The sequence below is a fragment of the Camelus dromedarius genome, chromosome 11, assembly GCF_036321535.1.
Source record: "Camelus dromedarius isolate mCamDro1 chromosome 11, mCamDro1.pat, whole genome shotgun sequence".
In the NCBI taxonomy this organism is placed as follows: Eukaryota; Metazoa; Chordata; class Mammalia; order Artiodactyla; family Camelidae; genus Camelus; species Camelus dromedarius.
The window spans coordinates 53,526,496-53,549,897 of NC_087446.1; the positions used below are offsets into that span (position 1 = coordinate 53,526,496).

Consider the following 23,402-nt stretch of genomic DNA (forward strand, 5'->3'; position numbering starts at 1 on the left):
ATACTTGGGCTCAGCTCTTGGTCCTGGGAGCGAGCACGCGGGATCCTGCCGCTCCGAGCGCCCGTGTGGGGCGGACGCGCCAGCGGAGCCGCGAAGGCCGGGAAGCGGCAGGCCGAGGTCTGGAGGCCGCCGGCGGAAAGAGCAGGAAGGCAGAAGAGTCGCCGACGCGCGCTGAGCGGCCAGGACCCGCACTCAGGTCGCTCGGTGCAGCCCGGCGTCTGCAGCTGAGCGCCTGGAGCAGGCGTGCCCCGCCCCCTGGTGGGCGGGCCCCGGGCCCGGCGGCGCGGGGGCGGGGCCTGGCTCTCCGCGCCGGGGGCGGGGCCGAGCCCGGACGCTCCGGGCCGGTGGAGGACCCGGCTGATCGGCGGGAGCGACCGGAGTCCCGGCCACCAAGGGGTGCGACCCCCCACTGGCCCCGCCTTCCCGGCTGCGGCCCCGCCAATCAGAGCGGCTTTTACTGGCGGGTGGGCCGAGCCGGCCCAGCTGCTCGGAGGCTCTGGCATGGTAACGTCCCCGCGCGGGGGTGGAGGGGGCCCGGGGCGGTCCCACAGCGCCCCCGGCGGCCCGGGCCGGGGCCGGGGGTGCGGGGAGGCCGCCGGGGGTGCCCGGGACCCCGGGGGAGAGCTAGGGGAATGAGGGGTTAGGGAGAGGAGCCCAGGACGGGGGAGGGGGCGGGGATTTAGGGGAGATGGGGCGGGGGGAGGCCATGATGGAGGATGGCTGGGGGTGGGGGGTTGAGGAGAACTCGAGTTGCGGGACTGGGTGAGGAGGATGGGATGAAGTGAAGGGTGGGTTTGTGGAGAAAAGTCGGGAAAGGAGAGAGGGTCGAGAGATGGGGGAACCGCCGGACAAGGGGAAACCTGGGGGCCACAGTTGCCCCACCTGGGATATTTGGCGTGCGGCATGCCCCTTCCCGGGACTTAGTGCTTTGGAAGCCCTGGATGCCCCATAAAACCTCTAGGAGACCCCCTTCCTCATTTCCTCGCATTGTCTCCTGAGGTGAGGAGGGGGCATTGTCTCCTGAGGAAAGAGAGGCTTCTGGCCCCCACCCAGTACTGGATGGACCAAGAAGTGGGAGAGCAGAGGCCCCTTGGTCCCAACCCTAGCCCTGCCGTCAACAGACTGTAACAACTCTGTGTGACCTTGGACAAGTCACTACCTTTCTTTGGGCCTCATATTTCCCATCAATTAAAAAAAAAAAAAAAAAGGAAGATGCATGAGAATGATATCCTCGATTTCTTCCTGCTCCAAAATGGGGTGGTTCTTGAGGAGAGAGTTCAGGAGAATGGGTTCTGGGACGTGGTGAAGCAAAGGAAAAGGATGAAGATGGAGGCAGGCCTTCGACTGGGGCTGCAGACAATCCCCTGGGATGTTGGGGGATGGTAGGCACAAAGCAAGGCTGGGGCAGGCTCGCCAGCGCCTCTGGAATTAGGTTGGAGGGATGGGAGAACTCTGTAAGTAGAGGAGGAGGTTGAGACCTCACCTGAGAAAGATGAAGACAAGAAGTAACATTCTGTTTATCAGGGAGAGTGATGAAGAGATGGCAGGATCAGAGAGAAGGAATGAAAGGTATTTTCTAATAAGATGGCCATTGTCTTTGGGGAGAAGGAGTAATAATAACGCTGGTACAGTGGAGTGGAGACTAAGATGATCTTGAAAATAGGGAGGGGGAGGCTGGTGCTGTTTAGGGCAGCAAGTAGAGATAGACCACAAGGTAATCGGCTGGTCTCTCGGCCTCCATGTTACTTTTCTTTTTGATGATTGAGACCTCTTTCTGAGAGGTGTGCCTCCCAGCCTTCGTTTTCCAAAACAAATCCCTTCAGGGAGTGAGTCAGGCCCGGTCAACCTTAGGATCACCTGGCTGTCCGAGGATTTCAGGATTGTGTGAGGATTGGGGTAAAAAGAAAACAGGGGAATGAATCTGAATGTAAGAAACACCTGTGGCACCATCGTCCTTGCTGGGAGGCTGCTTTATGGAGTAGTTGAAAGCACAGGCTTTGGGGTCAGATTGCTTGGATTCCAAACTTGCCTTTACCATTTAATGTCTTGGAACCTTGGTCAAGTTACTTGGTCTTTCTGAACCTCAGTTTCTTTATAAAATGAGGATAATAAGCTCTAAGATGGTTGCAAGGATTAAATGAGTGACATGGTATCTGGCTCATAATAAGCACTCAGTAAATATTAGCTATTAGCTGTTATTATTCCCTCTTTCTGTTCTCTTCCTCTGTCTCTCCATTCTCCTTTTCTCCTTTTGTTCTTTCTTCTGAATCTTCAGTTCTCAGATGCCCCTCACATTTGGAGGCTGAGAAGAATTGATTGTGTTTTGGGGAGGATGGAGGGTGGTCCTTCCACTGGTCCAGGTGAACACATGATGATCAGATGATCAGTTATCTCTTCATTTTCTGTTCCCAGCCCACAAATGTGTTTTTGTTCCAAGGAAGACACACAATCTGCTTCTCTTTTAACCCCCTTTCCTATGTCCCTCTCTCACATGAGTTATTTCTTCAGATTCTCACCCGGAAGTGTAATAAGACCTAACATTGTAAAGGCTCTGGAGCAAGTGACATAGGGGTAGGGGGATTTCAGGAAAGGATGAACGTATACATATCACACAGGGGAGGCTCAGGGAAGGGAAGGCTTTGGAAGTTCCAAAGTTCCATAGAAATTTATGTTCATTCCATTACTCTCCTCTGTAGGGAACTTTCCAAAACAGGCTAGTGTCTGGATCCTGGCCGCGGGGGGGTCTCCTTTCCAAGTTAAAGATGGTCATTTACAGTTAGGTTTTTGGGGGTGTTTTTTTAGGTCTGCCTATGCCAGTTCCCTATCCCCAGTCACACAGACCTCTGCCAAACTGTCCCTCTCATCACAGTTAGCTTTTACCCAGAGAATTTATACAAATGTACCTGGATACATGTGCACACACGCACACATTTGCCTCTTTTTATGATATTCCAGTATGCAAAAATAAGATTAGGGATAAGCCTGCATTTTATCACAGCATTTTGTGTGCAGGGGCCTGGCTAGACACTCAGAGGAGGCTTAAAAGGAGAAAAAATTGCTGAATGTAGGGAAGTTCTCACCTGAGTAGGGAGACAGGCAGAATCATGTGAAACACCCAGCAAACATCCACAGACTGGCATGCCAATCTGGGCAAAGTCATGCAGCATTTATCCTGAGGGGACACAGGTAGGAGTGTGTGTATGTGTGGAGGATAATCACAAAGGTAACCTGAAGGAGGTGAATGCTGGATCATCTTGAACAAACTGAGCAACAAAGCAGAATAAAAGAAACATGGAGTACTCTTAACAATTCCTGTGCAGAGAGGAGGGAGGATGTCACAGAGTCAGGAGGAGCCAAGAAGTGTGTGGGATGGGTCTTATGTAAACGCTTAGAATATTAGATAAGAGATTCTGTAGGGTGGGCAGTAGGGAGCCACCACTGGTTCTCAAGCAACAAAGTGTTGGAACATTCCTGGTTGAACCACATGGTTCTTGGGGGATATGCTGGAGTCAAAAAACAGACCTGCTTCCTGTGGCAAGAATTGTGCTTTTAAGGGAGTAGGGCTGGAGGGCAGACTGGATCCAGTCCTGGCTCTGTCCCTAACCAGCAGTGGGACCTGGGACTGATTAATTTCCCTTGTTTTTTCATCTGAAGAAAGGAGACTGCCTAGGGTGGTTGCCAGAGTCCCCGCCAGCTCTGACATTCTGTGTTCCCTGAATAACCGCTAGGCCTTCCAGTGGTTTTGTGGGACCTGCCGAGTCATTAAGTCAACAAATACTTAATAGCAGGCACTGTAAGCCAGGAGGGGGTGGTGGGAAAATACAGTGGCGATAGGATATTTGGGTAAGCAAAAACAAATCCCTGCTGCTTGGCATTTTCAGCCTAGTGGATGTAGCAGATATTTCATTGATTCCAAGACTCATATTTTAACATTTCTGAAGTTAAGGTGCATCTTAAAATCAATGGAGTATCATAACTTCATTGGTAGCATTTGTTTTTCATTAATGACACATAAAATAATAGTACAATCAGAATTGTATAAATAACTGTAAAATTCCAGTGAATAATTGCTGAAGAGGAGGGTACATGGTGTACGAGCCTATAAAAGAGGGCTCTGACTAGTCTGCTGGGTTGGGAGAAAGGCTTTCCCAAGGAAATGATGACTGATAAATGTGAAGGATATGGAGGCAAGTGTGAGGGCTAGAGCGAAGATCGCCCCAGGCAAAGGTTGATGTCTGAGGCAGGAGGATTGAGAGAAAGAGCTCAGCATGTGTGAGGAAGGCGAGGCATTTGGGAAGCCAGCCTCCCATAGCCTCCCAGACCCTGGGCACAGGTTCTGGTCTTTACCCTAAGAACAGTGAGAAGTCATTAAAAAGTTTTAAGCAGGGAAGTGTCATGGCCTGAGGTTGGAGTGGATATGAGGAGACCAGTCAGGAGGCCACTGCAGTAGGTCATATGAAATGAGGGGTGGTAGGGGTGGAGGAGGAATGGAGAGAAATAGATGGATTCAAGAAATCTTTAGGAGGTGAAATTAACATGACACGCTGATGTGCTGACGAGAAGAGGGAGGTGTGGTGAATGACTCACAGGTTTCTATCTTGGACAACTGTGTTGGTTATGGCACCAGTCTCTGAGATGGGCAACCCTGGAGCCTGGTAGGACCTAAAGATACGTGGTGTCTGGGAGGTTAGAGAAGACCCTGAGGCAGCTTGGGTGGGAAAGTGTGGCCCAGAGAATTGTATTTCCTCCCATGTTGATTTGTTTCTGACTTCCCATGCTGAGGAATGTTTCAGGGAGCAGGAGCAGGTTTGAATACATGGGTAAGAGTAGCTAAACAATGAGAAAAGGTGACTCAAGTTGGTGTAGTTAGACTTATCCCCTTCTCTTCTTAGAACAAGATGGGTGGGAAGAGAGGAAGGGCAGATGTTGCTGAAGGTGGAGATTAGAAAGCATTTTTAAATACTGAGCCTTCTCACCATCAGGATAATTGGGAAAGTAGGGAAATTGGGCAGCAGTGAGCCAGTTCCCGCTTCCCATGGAATTTCTCCCTGCCACCTCCTACCTTCCAAGCAAAGAGGAAGAAAGGCCAGGCCTTTTAGCTGCATCTCTGTGCCCCAGTTTACTTAAAAAAATTTTTTTGAATGGGTATATAGACGTGTGGGTGCATGTTCAAAGTTATGAAAGGGCATACAGTGAGAATTCTCCTTTCAGCCTCTGTCCCCCTTCTCATTTCTTTTCTCTGTCCCCCTCTGTGTCATCTTTTGTCTCTGATTTTTGTACAGGTGGTAAAACTTTGCTGCACTTTGCTTTTTTCTCCCATTCAGTTATGCGTCTTAGAGATTACTCCCTATCAAGACAGTGAGCCTCTTCATTCTTTTTTATGACTGCATCATATTCCATTTTTGTATGTAAAATTTCATAGTTCTTCACTGTTGGATATTTAGGCTGATTGCAGCCTTCTGTTTTTTACAAATAATGCTGATTTGAAATGTGGGGCTATATCTATAGGATGAGTTTTTAGAATTGGAAGGTTCTATATAAAGAAGATTTGTTCTTTCATTTGTTCTTTCATTCATTTAACATTTGTTGAGTACCCATTATGTGCCAGACACTGTGGCAGGTACCAGGAATCCAGTTTTCAACAAGTCAGATATGATCTCTGCCCTCTGAAATGTTACTACTCTAGTGAGGGGAAACACATTTCCAAGCAAATATAATACTTACAAAATTGTATACATGAGGAAACTAAAAAGGGGATCAGATAGAGAATCAATTGGAAGTGCTTTAAATAAATTCAGGGAAGCTTCTTAGAGCAAGTGATATTTAAGCTGAGAACTAAAGGGACATATATGGTTAGCCATTAGGTGTAGAACAGGGAGACCGAGGCTGTTCAAAGCCTCACCCAGTGGGATATGAGTTCAGAATCTGTAGGGGAGGTGATGGCCACTGAGCAGGGGCAGAGGGGCAGAGAAGTAGAGCTAAAGCAAAGAGGGAGGCAAATGGGAATGTAAGATGTCAGAGAGAATGAGTGAGTCACGAAAGACGAGGCTGGTTAGGGGAGGGGCTGGTGGTGAAGAGAGGAGAGTTCGGGAAAATAGTACTTATGAAGGACTAGTGACTATGTTTAAAGGGATTTGGGCTGAATCTCTGTAACTGGCTGAATTCAGATAGGTGAACAGGAAAAGAGGCCACTTCCTCCCTGATACTTTGGGAATGAAAGACCTCTCTAACTGGTTTGAGGGAGGCACAGCCTTGCCCACAGGCAGAGAGTGGATGAAAAGCCTTGAGAAGAGCCCACCTGTGCCTGTAGTAGAGCCTCCTTCATCTTTTCTTGATTTGGGCAAAATGGAGACTTCCAAAATAAAGATGACATTGAAGGGACTCAGGCAGCTGGCTCTGGGCTGGCAGAAGAGAAAACAGACCTACCCAGGGCTCAGAGCTGGGGGTGGGTAGGAAACTTGCCTTGGAGACCCTTCCTCTGAACTTTGTGCTCATTTTTCATCCTCACCCCTCTGCTTCCCTTCTGCAAAAGCCCATCTCTTCGCCCAGCCTGGGTCCTATGACTTTTCTCTCCCTCAACAGTCGGTTCCCGATTCTGGTCCCCGGCCCCCAGCAGCGCCTGCCCCCTTCCCACCGGGGCCCCCCATGATGCCACCACCCTTCGTAAGTTTTATGTCTTTCCCTGGGCTTGGCTTTTCCAGCCTGCAACCCAGCTCCCTAGTCCCTAGCACTGCTGTGTCACCAGCACAGGTTTTATGTAATGCCCCTTGTGTTGTCCTTGAAGAGGGATGGTTTTGCTTGGGCATTGGGATGGGAGGGACTGCTGTTAAACTCCCAGTCTATAAAACTGACAGCTCCCTCTTGGTCTTTTTGTCCTTGGGACACAGTGGGGCTGGGGGAAGGAGAAGTGGATGGGTAAAGTCCCCGTTAATGTGAGGGCAGGGTGGGGCTCTCTTTCTCTTTCACTACTCCTTGTCTGTATTCTTTGAATACACCACGAGGTCAGGCTGGAATAGCAACTGATAGTCACTGAGCTGGGGAAAAAGGGGTAGGAGGCAGGAGACTAGGGGATATGGGTACCTGGACACCTGCCTCTGGTCTTGCATCTGAGAGGCCCCTTTGGGGAGAATTGCTGAAGCAGTGGAGCCTTCCAGTCACAGTCTGGTGGTGGTTACACTTGCCTTTTCCCTCTCCCTTCCCTGCCTCTCAAGAAGCTGTGTACTTGCCTGTTAGACCCAGAGAACCTGCCTATTATCAGTCTCAGTGGTGAGGAGGGAGGCAGTGTCATGCCTCTCAAACTAAAGTCTTGCAGTTGTCTCAGAGTCGGGTGGAGGGTGGGGTGCGAGACGAGTGGCTGTTTTCTGACAGGTACAAATCAGTGTCTTCTCTGCTCCGCATCTCTAACTTTCCTCCTTTCCAGATGCCCCCTCCGGGAATCCCCCCACCTTTTCCTCCAATGGGGCTACCCCCCATGAGTCAGAGACCACCAGCCATCCCTCCCATGCCACCTGGCATCATGCCCCCAATGCTTCCACCAATGGGGGCACCACCGCCGCTCACACAGGTAATCCTCTCCCCTGCACCAGGGCCTCAGAAAACCCTGTCATGTCAGCTGGGGTTAGAGATGAGAGTGGATATCTGGACTTCAAAACTGGGGAGGGGAGGCAGGGAACCTGGGGCCAAGCCCCTGTGGATTTGTCTGCTGAATGACTGAAGAACACTCTCAGGCTAGGCTGAGAGCTCAGAGCCTGGGGATTGCTGAGAAGGTGCCCACATGAGAGTCACGGCCGCAGCAGGATCTCTCAGCACCCTACGCAGCCCGTGCTTGCCTTTACTTCAGTAGCTGGTTTTTGTCTCTTTGTATCCATAGATACCGGGAATGGTACCTCCCATGATGCCAGGAATGCTGATGCCCGCAGTGCCTGTCACCGCAGCGGTAAGCCCTGAGTAGGGGCAGAAAGTGGGCTCTGCCCCGCAGCCCTGTGGGTCTGACTTGGAGTACAGGGACGTGGCCGCCTCTCTTTCCCTCTTCTCATCACATCCACCCTGGGCCCAGCACTCCCCATGCTGAGTCCTCCTCTCCAGTCACATACTCAGCTCTTCTAGTTTCTCTCTCGTCCCCAGAGGCGTGTACATTCTCTCTGGTTACTCCCCCTGCTGCGCTCAGCTCCTTTGAGGAACACACTCATGAGTTACCACTGTGGACACTTGAGCACAGTTTCCTTTTCACATCTTTGTCGCTGGAGGAAGCAGCAGTATCTGGGGATCTCGCTGTACCTTCTTGTGCTGTTACTCAGTGTAGTAGAGTCTGGGTAGGATGTGGCATTTGGTACTTGCTGTGGAAGAGATGGGCCGTGGAGGTTGACTCAACAAAATCCTCTCACTTGAGGAAAACGAAGAAAGTTGCTGCTGTGTGATTTCCTCCTGGGGTCCTAGAACCGTGGCCCCGGAGGGTGGGGGAAGCCTGTTAGGGAGCAAAGATCCCTGGGAGCAGGACACGTGGATCCTGGCCTGGTCTGCTTCTCCATCCCCCATGGCCTGGGTCTTGGGGGCCACCGGGCTTGGCCCCAACCCTTCCCCCTCCTCTTTCTTCGGCAGACGGCTCCGGGTGCGGACACCGCCAGCTGTGAGTCTTCTGGGGGCCTGCTCCCCCCAGGCTCGGAGGTTGGGGGGGGAAGGGGACCATGGACTAGAGCCCACCCTGGATCATGCCTGTTGGGGTGCCAGGGAGCCTGGGATGTTGATGGGGATATTTATTGGGGATGGAATAAGGGAGGAATAAGTGGGAACAAGATGAGAATTGGAGCAAGGATTTAATATGTTCCCTTTGACTTCTTTGTAGCTGCTGTGGCTGGGACAGGCCCTCTGGTGAGTTCTTTCAGCTCAGGGGTCTCTGGGTAGAAAGGCTGAAAGTGGGGGGCTGATGGTTAAATCTTTGGGGTGAGGAGGAGAAGCTTTGGGAAAGGGGCCTTGACCACCATTCTGTGCCCCCCCTCCCCCAGAGGGCCCTATGGAGTGAGCATGTGGCCCCTGATGGGCGCATCTACTACTACAATGCTGACGACAAGCAGTCCGTGTGGGAGAAGCCCAGCGTGCTCAAGTCCAAGGCAGAGGTCCTGAGTGGGCCTTTCTGGCCCTTCCTTTCAGCTGCCCTGACCCTTCTAAGTCCTTGGCCTCCCCTGAGTCTCTAACCATACACATGGCTCCTCTGATCCCAAGATCCCTGACCACCCCAACCTCCCTAGGATCTCAGGAAGTCCACCTTCCCCCAGGTTGAGCCAGGTCAGGTGGTAGTTAAACAGTCCTGTGTCCCGTACTCACTGGGTCCCCTTAGCTTCCCTACGTGTGGCTGGAAGGTATGCCCTGCCCACTAATGTTCTCTGATCCATCCTCTTGCAGCTGCTGCTGTCCCAGTGTCCCTGGAAAGAGTACAAGTCAGACACAGGCAAACCTTACTACTATAACAACCAGAGTAAGGAGTCCCGCTGGACCCGGCCCAAGGACCTGGATGACCTGGAGGGTGAGGAGGGGGTGGGCCCAGGAAGGGGCTCTGGGGCGTGGCCCTTGCTACCCTATAACTATGTTATCCTTTCCTGTTGCAGCTCTAGTCAAACAAGAGGCTGCAGGGTGAGTGACTTGCCCACCTTGCCCACCTGTACATCCGTACTTGGGGCCACCTGAGGGGTGGGAGTGGCCTCTCCCCATGATCCCTACTCTGGGAGGAAGAGCCAGCTCTCAGTCTCCTTGTGGAGTGGTCTGTCCTGGCCCCAGTCCTGCGCAGGTTAGAGGGACCAGCCAGCCCCGACCACCTCTATCCCTACTGTACTGGACACTGCCCTTCCGGGTCACCTGCAGGAAACAGCAGCAGCCGCCACAGACACTACAGCCACAGCCTTCTCAGCCACAGCCTGACCCCCCACCTGTGCCACCTGGCCCCACCTCGGTGCCCACGGGCCTCCTAGAACCTGAGCCAGGTGGGAGTGAAGACTGCGATGTGTCAGAGGCTGCCCAGCCCCTGGAGCAGGGGTTCCTGCATCAGCTGGAGGAGGGCCCCAGCAGGTGAGGGCTGCTCCCCTGCAACATTCCCAGCACTGACCTCAGGCTCCCAGCTGCGCTCAAGCCCTGACCTCTGCCAAGTTTCTCAGGAAGGGTGTAAAGATCTGGGTGTGACCTCTGAAGAGCAGAAGAGGGCTGCCCTGGGGAACGAGGAGGGGGTGTCCTGATCACGCGGGGTGCTGGAGGCTATAGGGATTGGGGGACACTGTGGCTGAATCCCCTCTGCCCCCAGTTCTGCTGGACGGCGTCAGGCACCACAGCAGGAGGAAGAAGAATCAAAGCCAGAACCAGAGAGGTCTGGCCTCAGTTGGAGCAACCGGGAGAAGGCAAAACAGGCCTTCAAGGAGCTACTGAGGGACAAGGTGCTGAGGGTGGGGCTCCCAGGGTAGGCCTGGAGGGGGCTGGAGGTGGGCGGGCCCCATGACCCCTGCCTGCTCCATTCCAGGCTGTCCCCTCCAACGCTTCGTGGGAACAGGCCATGAAGATGGTGGTCACCGACCCCCGTTACAGGTAGGCCTGGGCAGAGGGAGCCAGGCCCTCCAGACCCTGTTCATGAGAGCATTTGAGCCAGGGACTCCCTGAGAACCCCAAGGGTGCCAGTGTGAGGAGAGTGATGAATGGGTGAGCTTGCCAGGGGAAGAGAAGCTGGAGGGCCTTCAGGAGAAGGAAGGGAAAGAGATCTGTCGTGAGACATTCAATAAATGCTTGTTGAATTGAATTGATTTGAATTGAATTAATTGGGGAAGGAGGGGGCTGGATAGGGCAGGCCTGACTGCGACCTGAGAACCCCAGAGCCAAAGGGCCCAGGATTTGCAGTGCCGTGGAGCCCTGTCTCTTCCCCTCACTGCCTCTCACCCCTCCCCATGTCCAGAGACTTGTCCTGCGTCCCTGTGCCCTGGGAGCCCCTGCCGCCTGCTGTGCCCATGCACGGACGCCTCAGTCAGCTCTGCTCTGTGGGCTGTGCAGTGGCGTTCAGGCTGACTCCTCTGTCTCCACCCACTCCCACTCTTCCATCCCAGTGCCTTGCCCAAACTGAGTGAGAAAAAGCAGGCATTCAATGCCTACAAAGCGCAACGGGAGAAAGAGGAGAAGGAAGAGGCCCGGCTAAGGGCCAAGGAGGCCAAGCAGACCTTGCAGCATTTCCTGGAGCAGCATGAGCGCATGACCTCCACCACCCGCTATCGGTCAGGGGGCCGGGCTGGGGTGGGGCCTGGACACCCTGAGAACCCATGGGCCCAGTCTGTTCTCTGCCTGCCTACCCACAGCCTATATACTCCACAGGCGGGCGGAACAGACCTTTGGCGAGCTGGAGGTGTGGGCTGTGGTCCCCGAGAGGGATCGGAAAGAGGTCTATGATGATGTTCTCTTCTTCCTGGCCAAGAAGGAGAAGGTAACAGTCACTGGGCTGGATCCATCAGCCCTAGTCTCATCTTAGACCCTCCATGTTTTTGCTTCCTTGTGGAACCCTGGCTGTTCACTTCTCCGCTGCCCCGGGGTCCCAGCTCTGTACTCAGAAGCTGGTGTCGCACCTGCACATCCACCATTTCTGCTCTGGGCATGGGAAGACGGGAGGGAGTCTCTCAGGGCTTCATCTGTAACCTGTGCTCCTTCTCCTTTTCGGGGACATGAAAGCCTGAGTCTGGTCATCCTAGAGTTCTCTAGCTTCCTGGCTTTCCCCGAGTGCCCCTCTGCCCAGGCCCACTTGAGTAGTCTGGCCTGTCTTGCCTCACGGAGACCCTGTGGCTCCCTAGGAACAGGCCAAGCAGCTCCGGCGCCGCAACATCCAGGCCCTGAAGAGCATCCTGGATGGGATGAGTAGTGTCAACTTCCAAACCACATGGTCCCAGGCCCAGCAGTACCTCATGGATAATCCCAGCTTTGCTCAGGACCATCAACTTCAGAGTAAGCTCCCTCCTCTCGTCCTCACTGACCCCAACACCTGCCTCACACCACTCCCCTGCACCTCCTGCCCTCCTGGACGTCTCGGAATCCCCAGCACTCACTCAGTCCCTGAACCTCTCTGGATTCCAGAGATCCCAGAATGCTTCAGGACACCCCCTCCCTCCCTCCAGGGTTTACTGTTGACCTAGACATTGTGTGTCTTTGGAGGAAGAGCTCTGGGGTGGGAATCAGAAGACTTGGAGGTCATTTTTATAGCTCATGTGAATACGGTCTTAAATCGTCACGGCACTGTAGGCCTTAAGTGGTCACATGTTGCAGTAAGCCTATAATCACTGGCCATACCTTCTGTTATTCACTTTCTAAAGTTGCATCAAAGCCCAGTTGATTCCCAGGTCCATGAAAAGTAAAACCTCAGATCCTGAGATAACTGGTTTCGTATGATGACTTTTAGTAACCAAATTCCTAAGAGGTGAATAGTTGCTAATTTTTTCTCATACAATTAATGAACCCTCCTCACAAACCACCATTCCAGTAGCCTCTCCCACAGAGCCCCCTGCTCCCCTTGCCTCACCACCCTGGGTGTCCCCCACGCCTACCAGGGTAGCATCTTTAAAGCACTGGGGGTCCTGGCTGAGAGGGTGTCCCACTGGTGCAGTGCCCACTGAGCTTCCTCCCTGTGGTTAGACATGGACAAGGAAGATGCGCTGATCTGCTTTGAGGAGCACATCCGAGCTTTGGAGAGGGAGGAGGAGGAGGAGCGGGAGCGGGCCCGGCTTCGGGAGCGCCGCCAGCAACGCAAGAACCGGGAGGCCTTCCAGGTATCTTTGCTACCCTTTGGGTTAGAGCTCAACTCTGCCCCAGGCCGTCACCGCTTCACCCATGTTCTGCCTCCTCTTAGCCTCCACTGTTTTGTCTGTGCCCAGCCCTGTCCCACCTCCACGAGGCCTCTCTATACCTGCAGTTTTGCTCCTTCTGTGTCCCCTCAGCTCTGGGCCATACTCCTCTAGGGAGACTGGACGTCTGCACCACCCAGAACCTGCCAGTAGAGAGCACCCTAAAAGCACGGCTCGGCAGCTAGTTTATTTCCATTCGGTGGGGAACCAGACAGGCATAGCTAGCTTGTCCTTCAGCTTGGAGGTGGCATTGGGGTTACTTAGCTGAAACACTTTTAGAAAGTTTAAACCAAGTCATGGGAAGATTGTTCTATAGGCAAGTTTCCATTTCTTTGCCTCCCAGTGTGGCCCATTCTCATTTTGAGTCTGTCCCTTTCTGTTTACACTCTTTTCGCATTGCTCTCTGCCTCCCTACCTGTATCTCTTCATCTTTGCCTCCCTTGCCTGCATTTCCTCAGTCTGGGTCATCCCTGTGTCTCCCTGCCATCCCCTCTCTTCCTACCCAGTATTTAGCTTTGCCTCTCCCCCTTTCTCACTCCCCCTGTAACTGGCCTCTCCCTGCTCAGACCTTCCTGGATGAGCTGCACGAGACAGGGCAGCTGCACTCTATGTCCACCTGGATGGAGCTGTACCCAGCCGTCAGCACTGATGTCCGCTTTGCCAACATGCTGGGCCAGCCGGGTAAGGCAGCCGGGCTCCCCCTCCTCTGGCCTGGCTTCCTGCCCTGCCAGCTTCTCTGGACTCCCATTCCCTGGTCCTGTCCTCGACCCCACCCCCAGGCCTTGGGAAGCTGCCGCCCGCCAGGCCCCCCTCCCTCCCTCCCCCGCAGGCTCCACCCCTCTGGACTTGTTCAAGTTCTATGTGGAGGAGTTGAAGGCACGATTCCATGATGAGAAGAAGATCATTAAGGACATCCTTAAGGTGAGGGAGGCCTGGGGTTGCCAATGGATACAGGCTGGGTACAGGGCACGCTCCCAGGACAGGACTGCCCGCTAAGTCCTGTTTTGCAGGAGCATTGCAGCCCGGTTCAGGAGATAGCTACTGTGATCCTTTGTTGTGCACTGGGGACACAGAAATGGATAAGACACCATTTCTGCCCATAAGGAGCTCATGGCCTAGTAGGAAGACAGACATGACAGTAGCAATACAGAGGGGCAAGTGTTACTACAGAGATGAGAATCAGAAGAATCGAACTGTACCTCTAAGAACGAGTAGGTGGAGGAGGGTGGATGTCCAGGGCACAGGGTACTACAGGAGCAAAGGCAAGGGGCACAGGGCATGGCAGGTTTGAGCAGCAAGAAGCACAGCTAATCAGAAACTGGGAGCCCACAGATATGTTCCTTCTGCCCGCACAGTGTTTTAGAGGAATTTGGAATTTGTTGCTAACATTTTAAAATCAAGTGATTACAATTAAAATCTGCATCTTCAGCTTCTCTTGGAAATTTGGATTACCTAGCAGCACTGGACTGGTTTTGTGAGGCATTCAGTGGACTTGAGCCAAGACGCCACTGCCTTTTAGAGGGGGCATGTCATCCTTATCTAGCCTTACTCTTCCCTGTCACCTCCATGACATGGGAGGAAGTCCATCTGCCATTTACCATCACATGTGCTCGTTGGAGAATTCTCAACGTCCATGGCTATCAAAGGGAGAAGTGAGTGATGGACTAAGAGAGCCTTGTGTTTCAGAAAAAGATAACAAAGAGAAAGCATACTTCTTTGTGGCAGTGAAGAGCATTCCGATGCCTTTGAGGGGGCAGTGTAGAGAAGTGGTTAGGAGCAAGACAGTGAAGGCAGACTTGGGGGGTGAGTGTCTAGCTTAACTGCCACAAGTTGTGTGACTTTGGGCAGGTGACTTAATCTTTCTGAGCCTGTTTCCTCATCTGAAAAATGGGGAGGATTCCTCCAGACGGCACCTGATTACCAAGGGGAATAACTTGGTACCTGAGGTGAGGAGGGTCTGAGGATAAAGCTAGAAACGTCCCACTGCACACACATTTCTTTGAAGTCCCGTGTTTTGCCTTAAAAATTCATGCAGGTGTTGTATTTTAATACTGTAATACCTCTCTGTTTAATACAAACTTAATATTTTAAAATTACTTACCATTACGTAAGATGTATCATATTGTCCTGTGGCTTCCTCTGTTTCTTTGGAACCACGTGTCCCAGGTGGGAAGGAGACCCCTGGATGTGAAATTCCTTGAGTGCTAAAATAAGGAATTTGGATTTTTCTCTTGTAAGTCATGGGGAGCTGGGGAATGATATGATCAGGCAATGTCTTAGAGAAGCCCATGTAGCGTAGGGCAGCACCTCTCAGCCTGAGTGCTGGCGTCCTTAGGGGTGGGCGGTGGTAGGAGGGCAGGACCTGAAGCCTCAGGATGCTGAAAGCGATAGTGGCAAGTGATTCAAATTCTGAGCTTCTGACTCACCCCCAGACCTCTCCCCTGCTGTTGGGGCCATTTGGTAGAAAAGTCCGGGCAGCCCTGGACTCTTGAGGCAGGGTTAGAAGCGGTGGTGGTGGGGTGATTAGAAACACAGAGATGAGGCAGGAGCTGCTGCAGTGATCTAGGTGGGAGGGAGCTCAGGGCAGGCAGTGGGGACAGTGGGTGAGGAGAGAGGTGTAGTGCTCCAGGCTCTGAAGCACCCTGGGTTTCCTCAGGGGTGCCTTGGTTCAAGCAAGGAGAGGGTGGTGGGGACTTTATGCCCCTTACTTTATTTTCAAGTGTAAAAGCTTATTTCTCTTTTACATTGAGGTTCTACATAAGATTTTTATTGAAAAAAATGTTTCTGCTGTTAAAAAAAAAAGTTTAAAACCAGTAGGCTAGAGTCAGTCAGAATTAACAGATTTTTTTGGTGAAATTGAGAGAAGGAAGGAATGAGTCAGAGGTGGCAGGAGTGGATTGATGATACCACTGGTAAGGATTAAGCAGGAAGAACAGGGCTGGAGAAAATCGGAATTCTATTTGGGGAATTAGTCCCAAAAGCAACCTGGGGCAGAGATGAGTAAAGCAAATATCATAATTTAAATCAGATAATCGTATAAAGTAGAAATATCTAATCCCAAGAGAGCTAAATTTTATTGGACACTTAACTTTTAGCCAAAGACTGGTTGGTACTGCTGACAGGCCTATAGGAGTCCTGTCCTTGCTGAGTCCTGTCTCTCCACCCCCCCTGAGAAAGAATGTTCTTTAGACAGGTGCCCCCCTTGTTCCCCGTTTTGGACTTCTGTCTGTGAAAGGCAGGTGAGCCCAGGGATCCCTGTGGCCATCCAGTAGCCAGGCAGACTGTGATGGTACCTCGTATCCCGTATTGTAACGCAGATTCCTGGACTTGGAACAGCTGGAAGACAGAAGATCCGGGCCTGGGAGATCCATGGGACTGGGGTGTGGGGTGAGGGGCTTGCGGGAAATGAATGCTCTTGGAATCTGCTGAATTTGATGTGTCTGTGAAATATCCAGTCTGGTTTGGCTTTGGAAGTCAGGAGAGAGGCAGGAGATGAGATTGCTAGGGACAATGTAGATCGTAAAGACTAACTGCTGTTCTCAGGGGAGCCAGCACATGCAAGAGAGGTGCTAAAAGATCAGAGAGACAGGAGGGGACCCTGGAGAGGGGAGCACTGAAGTGAATGTCCTTGGAGTTGGCTCGGGGGCCATGAGAAACATCTGGGAGAGCAGTGTCCGTGAAGAGGGTAGAGTGAGTGTATCATGGGCTTTAGAGTTGGATACCTTCTGGCTGCTTATTGGTTGAGACCGCAGCAGTTTATATATCTCTGAGCCTCAGTTTCCTCATCTGTAAAATGGGGTTAATCTATGCAAGGTTGTGAGAATTAAATGATAACAATTGTAGTGTTTTGCTTATAGCAGGCTCAATACATATTTATTTATTTTCCTTTGTGCTGCATTTAAGGATTTTGATACAAAGGGGAAGAAGCAGAGGTTGTTAGCCTGAGGAAGATGAGGGGAGGGTGGAAAGGATGCTCCAGGTTAAGTGAGGTGTGTACTTGATGGAAGGAGCCAGTGAAGAGGTGAGATTGAAGTTTGCAGTTCCCTAGGGGAGAGCATGGTATGTTTTGAGGAGAAGGGCTGGAGGCCAGGGCTTGAGGAGGTCCTCTTGGAAGAAGCAAGAAGAGTATGCCTCTGCCGTCAGCAGGAAGGCCAGAGCAAGTTAAAACCGTGTGGAGGGAGAGGAAGGGAGTCTGGGCCCATGCCCAAGCTGACTCGAGAGCCAGACTTCAGACTCTAGTGGCTCTACTTTCCACTGAGTTGTCTTGGTCCAAGTGAGATAACTTTCCTAAGCCTTGCAGTGTTGTGAGGCTTAGGTGAGAAGCACAGAGCCTGGTCCCTGGTGCTTCAAGAAAGTGAGGTGTTTCTAATATTGTTCAGGAGTTGCACACCTGATGGCTTCTATTTCTCCCGTGGACTAAGTGATCTGTATGGGTGTAGTGCTTAAAAGTAGGGGCTTTGTTGTTAGAAAGACCTGGGGTAGCGTTCTTGTTCAGCTGTACATTAGCCTTGAAGACCTTGGGCAAGTGTCTGGTTTCTCTAAACCTTGGTTTCCCCTTCCACATAAAATTAGGAGACTAGGACCTAGGTTTAAATTCAGATTAAATGAGGGAGGATTAATTGAGGTAATGTGTGTGAAGCACTAAGCACAGTACCTGGTACCTAGTAAGCAATCAATAAATATAGCCAAAGGGTGGGACCCGCAAGAGAATGCAAGGAAGCTACTGAGCAGCAGGAGGACCCAGCGGGGGCCGAAGCTTTAAGCCAAAGGAACAAAGAACTGAGAAACTTGGGCATCAATCAGCAGACCAGGCACACATACCCGCCGCCGCCTCCCCTCCCCTGTGATCCAACCCCCCAGTTCCCTGTGACAGCCAAACCAGGGGTTGGCGTGGGAGGCTTATTAGACGGTGAGGACCTGGACGACTTGGTCTCTGAAGTGCGTCCCAGTGCTGTGGCTCTCTTCCCGGGCATCCTGTAGTCTGACCCCTCCGCCTGCCCTGGAGGCTGGCCAGCTTCAGGCTCAGGCCTGCGGTGCCCCCTGCTTCATGCGCTGCTGTGCCCACAGGACCGGGGCTTCTGCGTGGAGGTGAACACAGCCTTTGAGGACTTCGCCCACGTCATAAGCTTTGACAAGAGGGCTGCTGCGCTGGATGCAGGCAACATCAAGCTGACTTTCAATAGTGTGAGGGGCCGCGCGGGGTGGGGCTGTAGCCAGGGCTCTGTTCTCAAACTCGTCCCTCGGTCTTGTTCTGTTCCTTCTCACTGCCCCAGTGTGACTCCATCTTCAGTTCAGGGGGTGATAGTAAGAGCCCAGACTCCATCTTCCCACATTTTAAGGTCTGCCTGCATGGGGCTGGGGCACCCACCCTCCTGGGTGACCCTGTTGTGTGTCCTGTCTGCCCTCAGCTGCTGGAGAAAGCAGAGGCACGGGAGAGAGAGCGGGAGAAGGAGGAGGCACGAAGGCTGCGGCGCAGGGAAGCTGCCTTCCGAAGCATGCTGAGGCAGGCTGTGCCTGCTCTGGAGCTGGGCACGGCCTGGGAAGAGGTCAGGACTGCAGCCTGGCACCAAACACCACCCCCTCAGTCCTGAGGGCAGCGGTGCTTCTCCACCACTGGGGGCCCACCCCAGTCATAGCACAGCTCAGGGCCAGCTCCGGCTCCCTTCCTTCCTCTGCCCCAGCCCTGCCCTGTGCTCATGGCGGCATCCATGCTGTGCTGGGGCTAGTCTGATCAGCAGTGCTCTCCTGTTCAAGGTCCGTGAGCGCTTTGTGTGCGACTCAGCCTTTGAGCAGATCACCCTGGAGTCGGAGCGGATCCGGCTCTTCCGAGAGTTCCTGCAGGTACTGGAGGTGAGGCAGAGCTTCTGGTTCTCTGCGTCTGTCCTGGGCTCTGGAACACCCAAGGCTAGCTTGACAGAAAGCTCAGTGACCTCTTACCCCCAGGGCTCTCCTTTTCTGGACAATTAAGGAAGGGGAGGTCTTAGGGTGCCCTGGATAAGCCTAAGGCCCTAGCCTCAGAGGCAAAACCAGATTTTAGGATGCCAGGTCCTTCCTGGGGCTAACCCTGGTGCCTTCCTCACCCCTTCTTCTGCCTCCACCAGACTGAATGCCAGCACCTCCACACCAAAGGCCGAAAACACAGCAGAAAGGGCAAGAAGCACCATCACAAGCGTTCCCACTCGCCTTCAGTGAGTTGGCGGGTAGAAAGGATGTGGGGTGAGGCTGGATTGTCTGGGGATGAAAGAAGAACCACTTTTCTTGCTTTTCCCCTACATCACGTCCCCTGGAGGGAGATGTGAGGATTCCTTTGGTCCTGCATCCTCGTCTCTGTCCCCAGCTCCCAGACTTGAGGGCTTCTGGAGGGCAGAGAGCCTCTGCACTGACGTGTGTCTGCTGCTCTCCCCAGGGCTCTGAGTCGGAAGAGGAGGAGCTGCCCCCACCGTCTCTCCGGCCTCCCAAGCGGAGGCGGCGGAACCCCTCGGAGTCAGGCTCTGAGCCCTCTTCCTCACTTGATTCTGTTGAAAGTGGGGGTGCTGCCCTTGGAGGACGAGGTTCCCCATCCTCCCGCCTTCTCCTTGGATCAGGTAGGCAGTTGGGAACTGGACAGGTTGGCCCAGACCAAGAGGAGGCCTTGGGGGAGCCCCACCCCCCTGAGGGTGGAGTGGATTGGAAGGGTGGGACCTGTCAGAGAGAGAACTTCCCATCCCTGCCCAGGCAGGAAACTGGGAGAAGGTAGGAAAACTGGACTAACTTCCTCCGACTGGTCCCTGTCTGTGAAGGAGCGGAGAAAAGGATGAGGCCTCCCTTCTCCCATGGGACTTAGTGGGGACTTTTTATCTCCAGATCATGGCCTTCGGAAAGCCAAGAAACCAAAAAAGAAAACGAAGAAGAGAAGACACAAGTCGGTGCGTAGAGAAGGAACTCCATCCAAGGCCCTGCTATTTTAGGAGATGTCTTCGCCCGCCTCCTGGGCTGTCCTCCACGGGAACTGAGGAGGCGGGCTCTGGGCTCTTACAGAACAGTCCTGAGAGTGAGACAGACCCTGAGGAGAAAGCTGGCAAGGAGAGTGATGAGAAAGAACCAGAACAGGACAAGGACAGGGACCTCCGTCGGGCAGAGCTCCCTAACCGTTCCCCAGGCTTTGGAATTAAGAAGGAGAAGGTGAGAGGCAGGCGCCCGACCCCAGCCCAGTCAGCGTTCTGTCCAGGCCTCCGCAGCCCTCGGGGGAGGCGGTGGGTGAGCTGTGCCTTTGCTCCACCAGACGGGCTGGGACACGTCGGAAAGCGAGCTGAGCGAGGGTGAGCTGGAAAGACGGCGGCGGACGCTCCTGCAGCAGCTGGATGACCACCAGTGACCTGACAAGCCACCCTGCCTCGGGTCTGTGTGAGGCTGTGGCCTAGGTCACCCTCACCGTCTGCCCCAGACTTCTTCCTTAGTTGGGTCTGTGTCCACTTTTCCTCAAGTAACCCCAACCCCATCACACCATTGCAGGCACCTCCCAAGGTTGCTCGTGGTGTTCAAGGGTCCCCCACTTCCCGGACAACTAGTGCAGTCCTTGCCCTCAGCCCCTGACTGGAGATTGGTGGTGTATACCATACGGGGTGGGTGGTGCCAGTAGATAAAATGTGAGGGGGGGGGCCTCCAGGAAGAGGGACAGGCTGGTGGACACAGCCTGGGTGGCAGAGGGCAGGGTCCTTACCCTCTAGCATCAGTGCCTGCTCCTGCCTGCCCAGGGCCCTTGGGGCTCCACCACTCCTTCCTCCAGCCCCAGGGCCCAGTGTATGTGTGTTTTGTTTTGGTTTGGTTTTGGTTTTTTAAATAACAATATTTATAACGTGGCCAGTGGCTCTTTTGTCTTCTCCATGTGCTACTGAGGCAGGCTGGGGCCTGGACAGGTACACACATGGCCAGCAGAGGGCACTGGTGTCTCACAGCAGGCCTGCCTCCCTTTGTGTGGTTGGAGCCCACCTAGCCAGGTTCCCCTTCCCCAGGCTTCTGTACCCACCTACCCCAGGCAGACGGCAGCTCTGCCCAGCTTCTTTTCTATCCCCATGGCTCAGGTCAGGCTAAATAGCCACCTTAGTCCCCCACTCAGAAAGAACAGTCAGGCCTGGTGTTTGAAGCCTTTGTTGAGAGAAGGAAGGTCTGGAGTTTATATACAAAAGAGAAGGGAAGTGGTACATGTACAAAAAGGAGTGGGCCCCTGTCTTCCCTTCCAGAGGCTGAGAAGAAACTGGCAGGGGACTGAAAATCGTCAGCCAAGACCACTATGACCCTGCCCCCTGCTAAAAAACAAAATACAAAAAAACCTAGCTGAGGAAAGGTGAGGATGCTGTTGGCACACCCTTTCTCTAGGAGGGCAGAGAAAACCATTCCTCTGCCCACCGTAGGACAGAGTCGGCCTAGAATGCAAAGGACCAAGGGTAGGGAGCGTGGCATCTCTCCTCTACCCTTATCACTAGGGCACAGCTGGGCAGGCCCAAGCTTAGGAGAGCCTTGCTCCTGTAAATGATCTGAGATTGGCAGGGTCCCAGGGCTCCTTAAGCCTGGACACTTCTAGATCACAGCTGACCATGGCGCTGCAGGAAGGAAGGAGAAGAAGGATAATTGCTTTCTCCTGTCATCCCTCTGGCTCTTAGGTTCCCCTATGTAGCCTAAAACTGGAAATGGTTTTTTCCAGCCCTGAGCTGACCCTTGAGGAAATGAAGTTGAAGACCTTGGGAGCAAAGTGCAGTACTGGAGGCACCAGGGAAGTGCCAGGCCCCAAAGGACCTAGTGCCCACTGTGGCAGCAGGCAGGATGCAGCTTTGAGAGCTGGGGTGAACACTGCGTTGAGAGCAGCACAGCCTTCTGCTGCGCCCTTGGCCAATTCCAGGGCTTCAGGTCCACTTGCTGGACCTGCAGGACTCCTAAGGTTGAAGTGCTTCTGCCTCCAAGAGGGTCTCAGTGGGGGCCTGGAGCCCGAGGCGGGCCAGTGGGCGGTGCGGCACTCTTGGCTTGGTGGCAAACGGCAAGGGGCTGGTGGTGGAGGCCTATGGGGAAGACAGAGGCCTGTGAACAGGCAAGGAGGCCAGGCTGGGCCCAGCCTCACAGGCAGGGCCAGCGAAGAGCCAGCCATGAGGCCAGTGAGGGAGAAGATCAAAGAGAGGCTGGAGGGGATAGTCAGGGAGATTTCTGCCGCAGGCTCTGCATTTCCAGAGAACAGGTAGGGGTAACTAGAGGCCCCTGGGGAGTGGCAGAAACAAGGTAGACTCGGCAAGAGCTAGAAGCTGGGAAGAAACCCCAGGCAGATTGGATATCAGGCAACAGGTCAAGGGTCATCTGATACCCCTGGGCAGAAGCCACTGCCAGAGCTCTTCTGAGAAGGCAGGAACAAAGGACACCTGGGCCCAGGACCAGAGCCTCTCCGCCTCTGTGACCAAAGGTGGCGGCCTGGTCCTGCCTGCTCTGGCAACTCCCTACCCCTTGGGTCTTAGTTGAAGCCAGGGTAGCATTAGTGGGAGAGATACCGCTTCCCTGAGGGCACATGCAGGGGATAAGCCATGCTTCTCAGAGCATGGGGCATGCAAGGGAAGAAGTATGTGTCCCCATCACCACAAGACTGCCAGAGGATAGTTCCAAGTCATGCAGGACATGCAGGAGAGGGGGTGCCTTAGGGCCCCAGCAGGAGTCCTGGGAGGTGGGCATGCAGAGAGGGCAGCTGTAGTGCCCAGTACCTGTCAAGAGCCCCAGCCTTGGGGGTTAACAGTTTGACTCATCATGGTGGGCTGCATCGCAGAAGAAGCGTGAGCCCCGCTTGGCAGTACGGGCCGTGAAAGGGACACTCTTCAGCACTGTGGCCCAGGAAAGAGACAGTGGTCAGGCCCCATGAGGATGGGGTTGGGGTTTGGGAGCTGGGCCCAGTGACCAGGCACCAGGGAGGGAAAAGGGCCCCACCTGTGATGATGTCCTCAATGGTACCATCCTTCCCCTCATAAACAGGCCGGTGTTCCTTGGCCTGGCGCCGCCTCAACTCTGCAATTAGCTCCTGTTGTTGCCACTTGTTCCTCTGGGATGGGGTCTAGAGTCGAACATTTGAAGGGGAAGGGAGTCACCATACTTACCATGGGGCTGGTTCCTGTCCCAAGAAGCAGTCTGAGGACACCCTTGATTGTGCTTGGCAGCCCAGCCCCCATCATTGCCCAGGAATCCCCTCCCAGAGCCCCTCTCCCCATCCCTTTGGACTCCAGCGTCAGGCCCTCTGGGTGGTCCCTGGGCTCCGGTTTTCCATCTCCTCTGCTCCACCCCCAGTTTTCCATCTCTGCTCCACCCCCTTCTAATCCTTTGCCCTGTTCTCCAGGCCTCAGCTCTTGGTCCCACCCACCTTGGCATCCAGTTTCTTGGCTTCCTGAGCCAGCTGCTTCTCCCGCATTACCTCCTCCTGCTTCTTTCGGGCTTCGTTCTCTTGTTCTGCTTCCTAAGAACCATGGAAGATGGGGGCGGTGTGTGTGTGTTTGTGTGTGTAGTGAGGCTCACACAGGCTGTGAGGGGAGGGGCTGACACTGAGAGTGG

At 53.7% G+C, this 23,402-nt stretch overlaps 2 protein-coding genes across 15 annotated transcripts in view; one reads left to right on the plus strand and one right to left on the minus strand.

Annotated features, from left to right (window-relative positions):
* The first annotated feature begins 380 nt into the window (after window positions 1-380).
* PRPF40B (pre-mRNA processing factor 40 homolog B) lies at window positions 381-20,689 on the plus strand. 10 transcript variants are annotated; one of them, XM_064490955.1, is made up of 26 exons: window positions 381-504; window positions 6,583-6,663; window positions 7,421-7,564; window positions 7,871-7,936; window positions 8,599-8,626; window positions 8,843-8,868; window positions 9,003-9,113; window positions 9,400-9,520; window positions 9,603-9,627; window positions 9,856-10,059; window positions 10,289-10,418; window positions 10,502-10,566; window positions 11,076-11,240; window positions 11,338-11,446; window positions 11,808-11,958; window positions 12,643-12,776; window positions 13,418-13,532; window positions 13,681-13,772; window positions 17,919-18,035; window positions 18,260-18,397; window positions 18,606-18,701; window positions 18,953-19,039; window positions 19,258-19,435; window positions 19,695-19,756; window positions 19,869-20,012; window positions 20,113-20,689. In XM_064490955.1, exons 1-26 carry the CDS (start codon window positions 502-504, stop codon window positions 20,203-20,205), a joined length of 2,685 nt encoding a protein of 894 aa, XP_064347025.1. In that variant the 5' UTR covers window positions 381-501; the 3' UTR covers window positions 20,206-20,689. The 10 variants fall into 10 exon arrangements, with proteins under 10 accessions (XP_064347025.1, XP_064347030.1, XP_064347033.1 ...); XM_064490957.1 differs by lacking the exon at window positions 381-504 and adding an exon at window positions 1,553-1,569; XM_064490960.1 differs by lacking the exon at window positions 9,003-9,113.
* Window positions 20,690-20,962: 273 nt separating this feature from the next.
* FMNL3 (formin like 3) overlaps window positions 20,963-23,402 on the minus strand; it is a 51,701-nt gene continuing 49,261 nt past the window's right edge. For 3 of the 5 annotated variants that reach the window (XM_031462610.2, XM_010989710.3, XM_010989712.3), the window contains 4 exons: window positions 23,215-23,307; window positions 22,788-22,911; window positions 22,568-22,684; window positions 20,963-21,883 (listed from right to left, as the gene is read on the minus strand). In XM_031462610.2, the coding sequence (XP_031318470.1) occupies window positions 22,593-22,684; window positions 22,788-22,911; window positions 23,215-23,307 (309 nt within the window). In that variant the 3' untranslated portion in view covers window positions 20,963-21,883; window positions 22,568-22,592. The remainder of the gene's footprint in view (window positions 21,884-22,567; window positions 22,685-22,787; window positions 22,912-23,214; window positions 23,308-23,402) is intronic. The other 2 variants (XM_010989713.3, XM_010989711.3) reach the window with 1 other exon arrangement.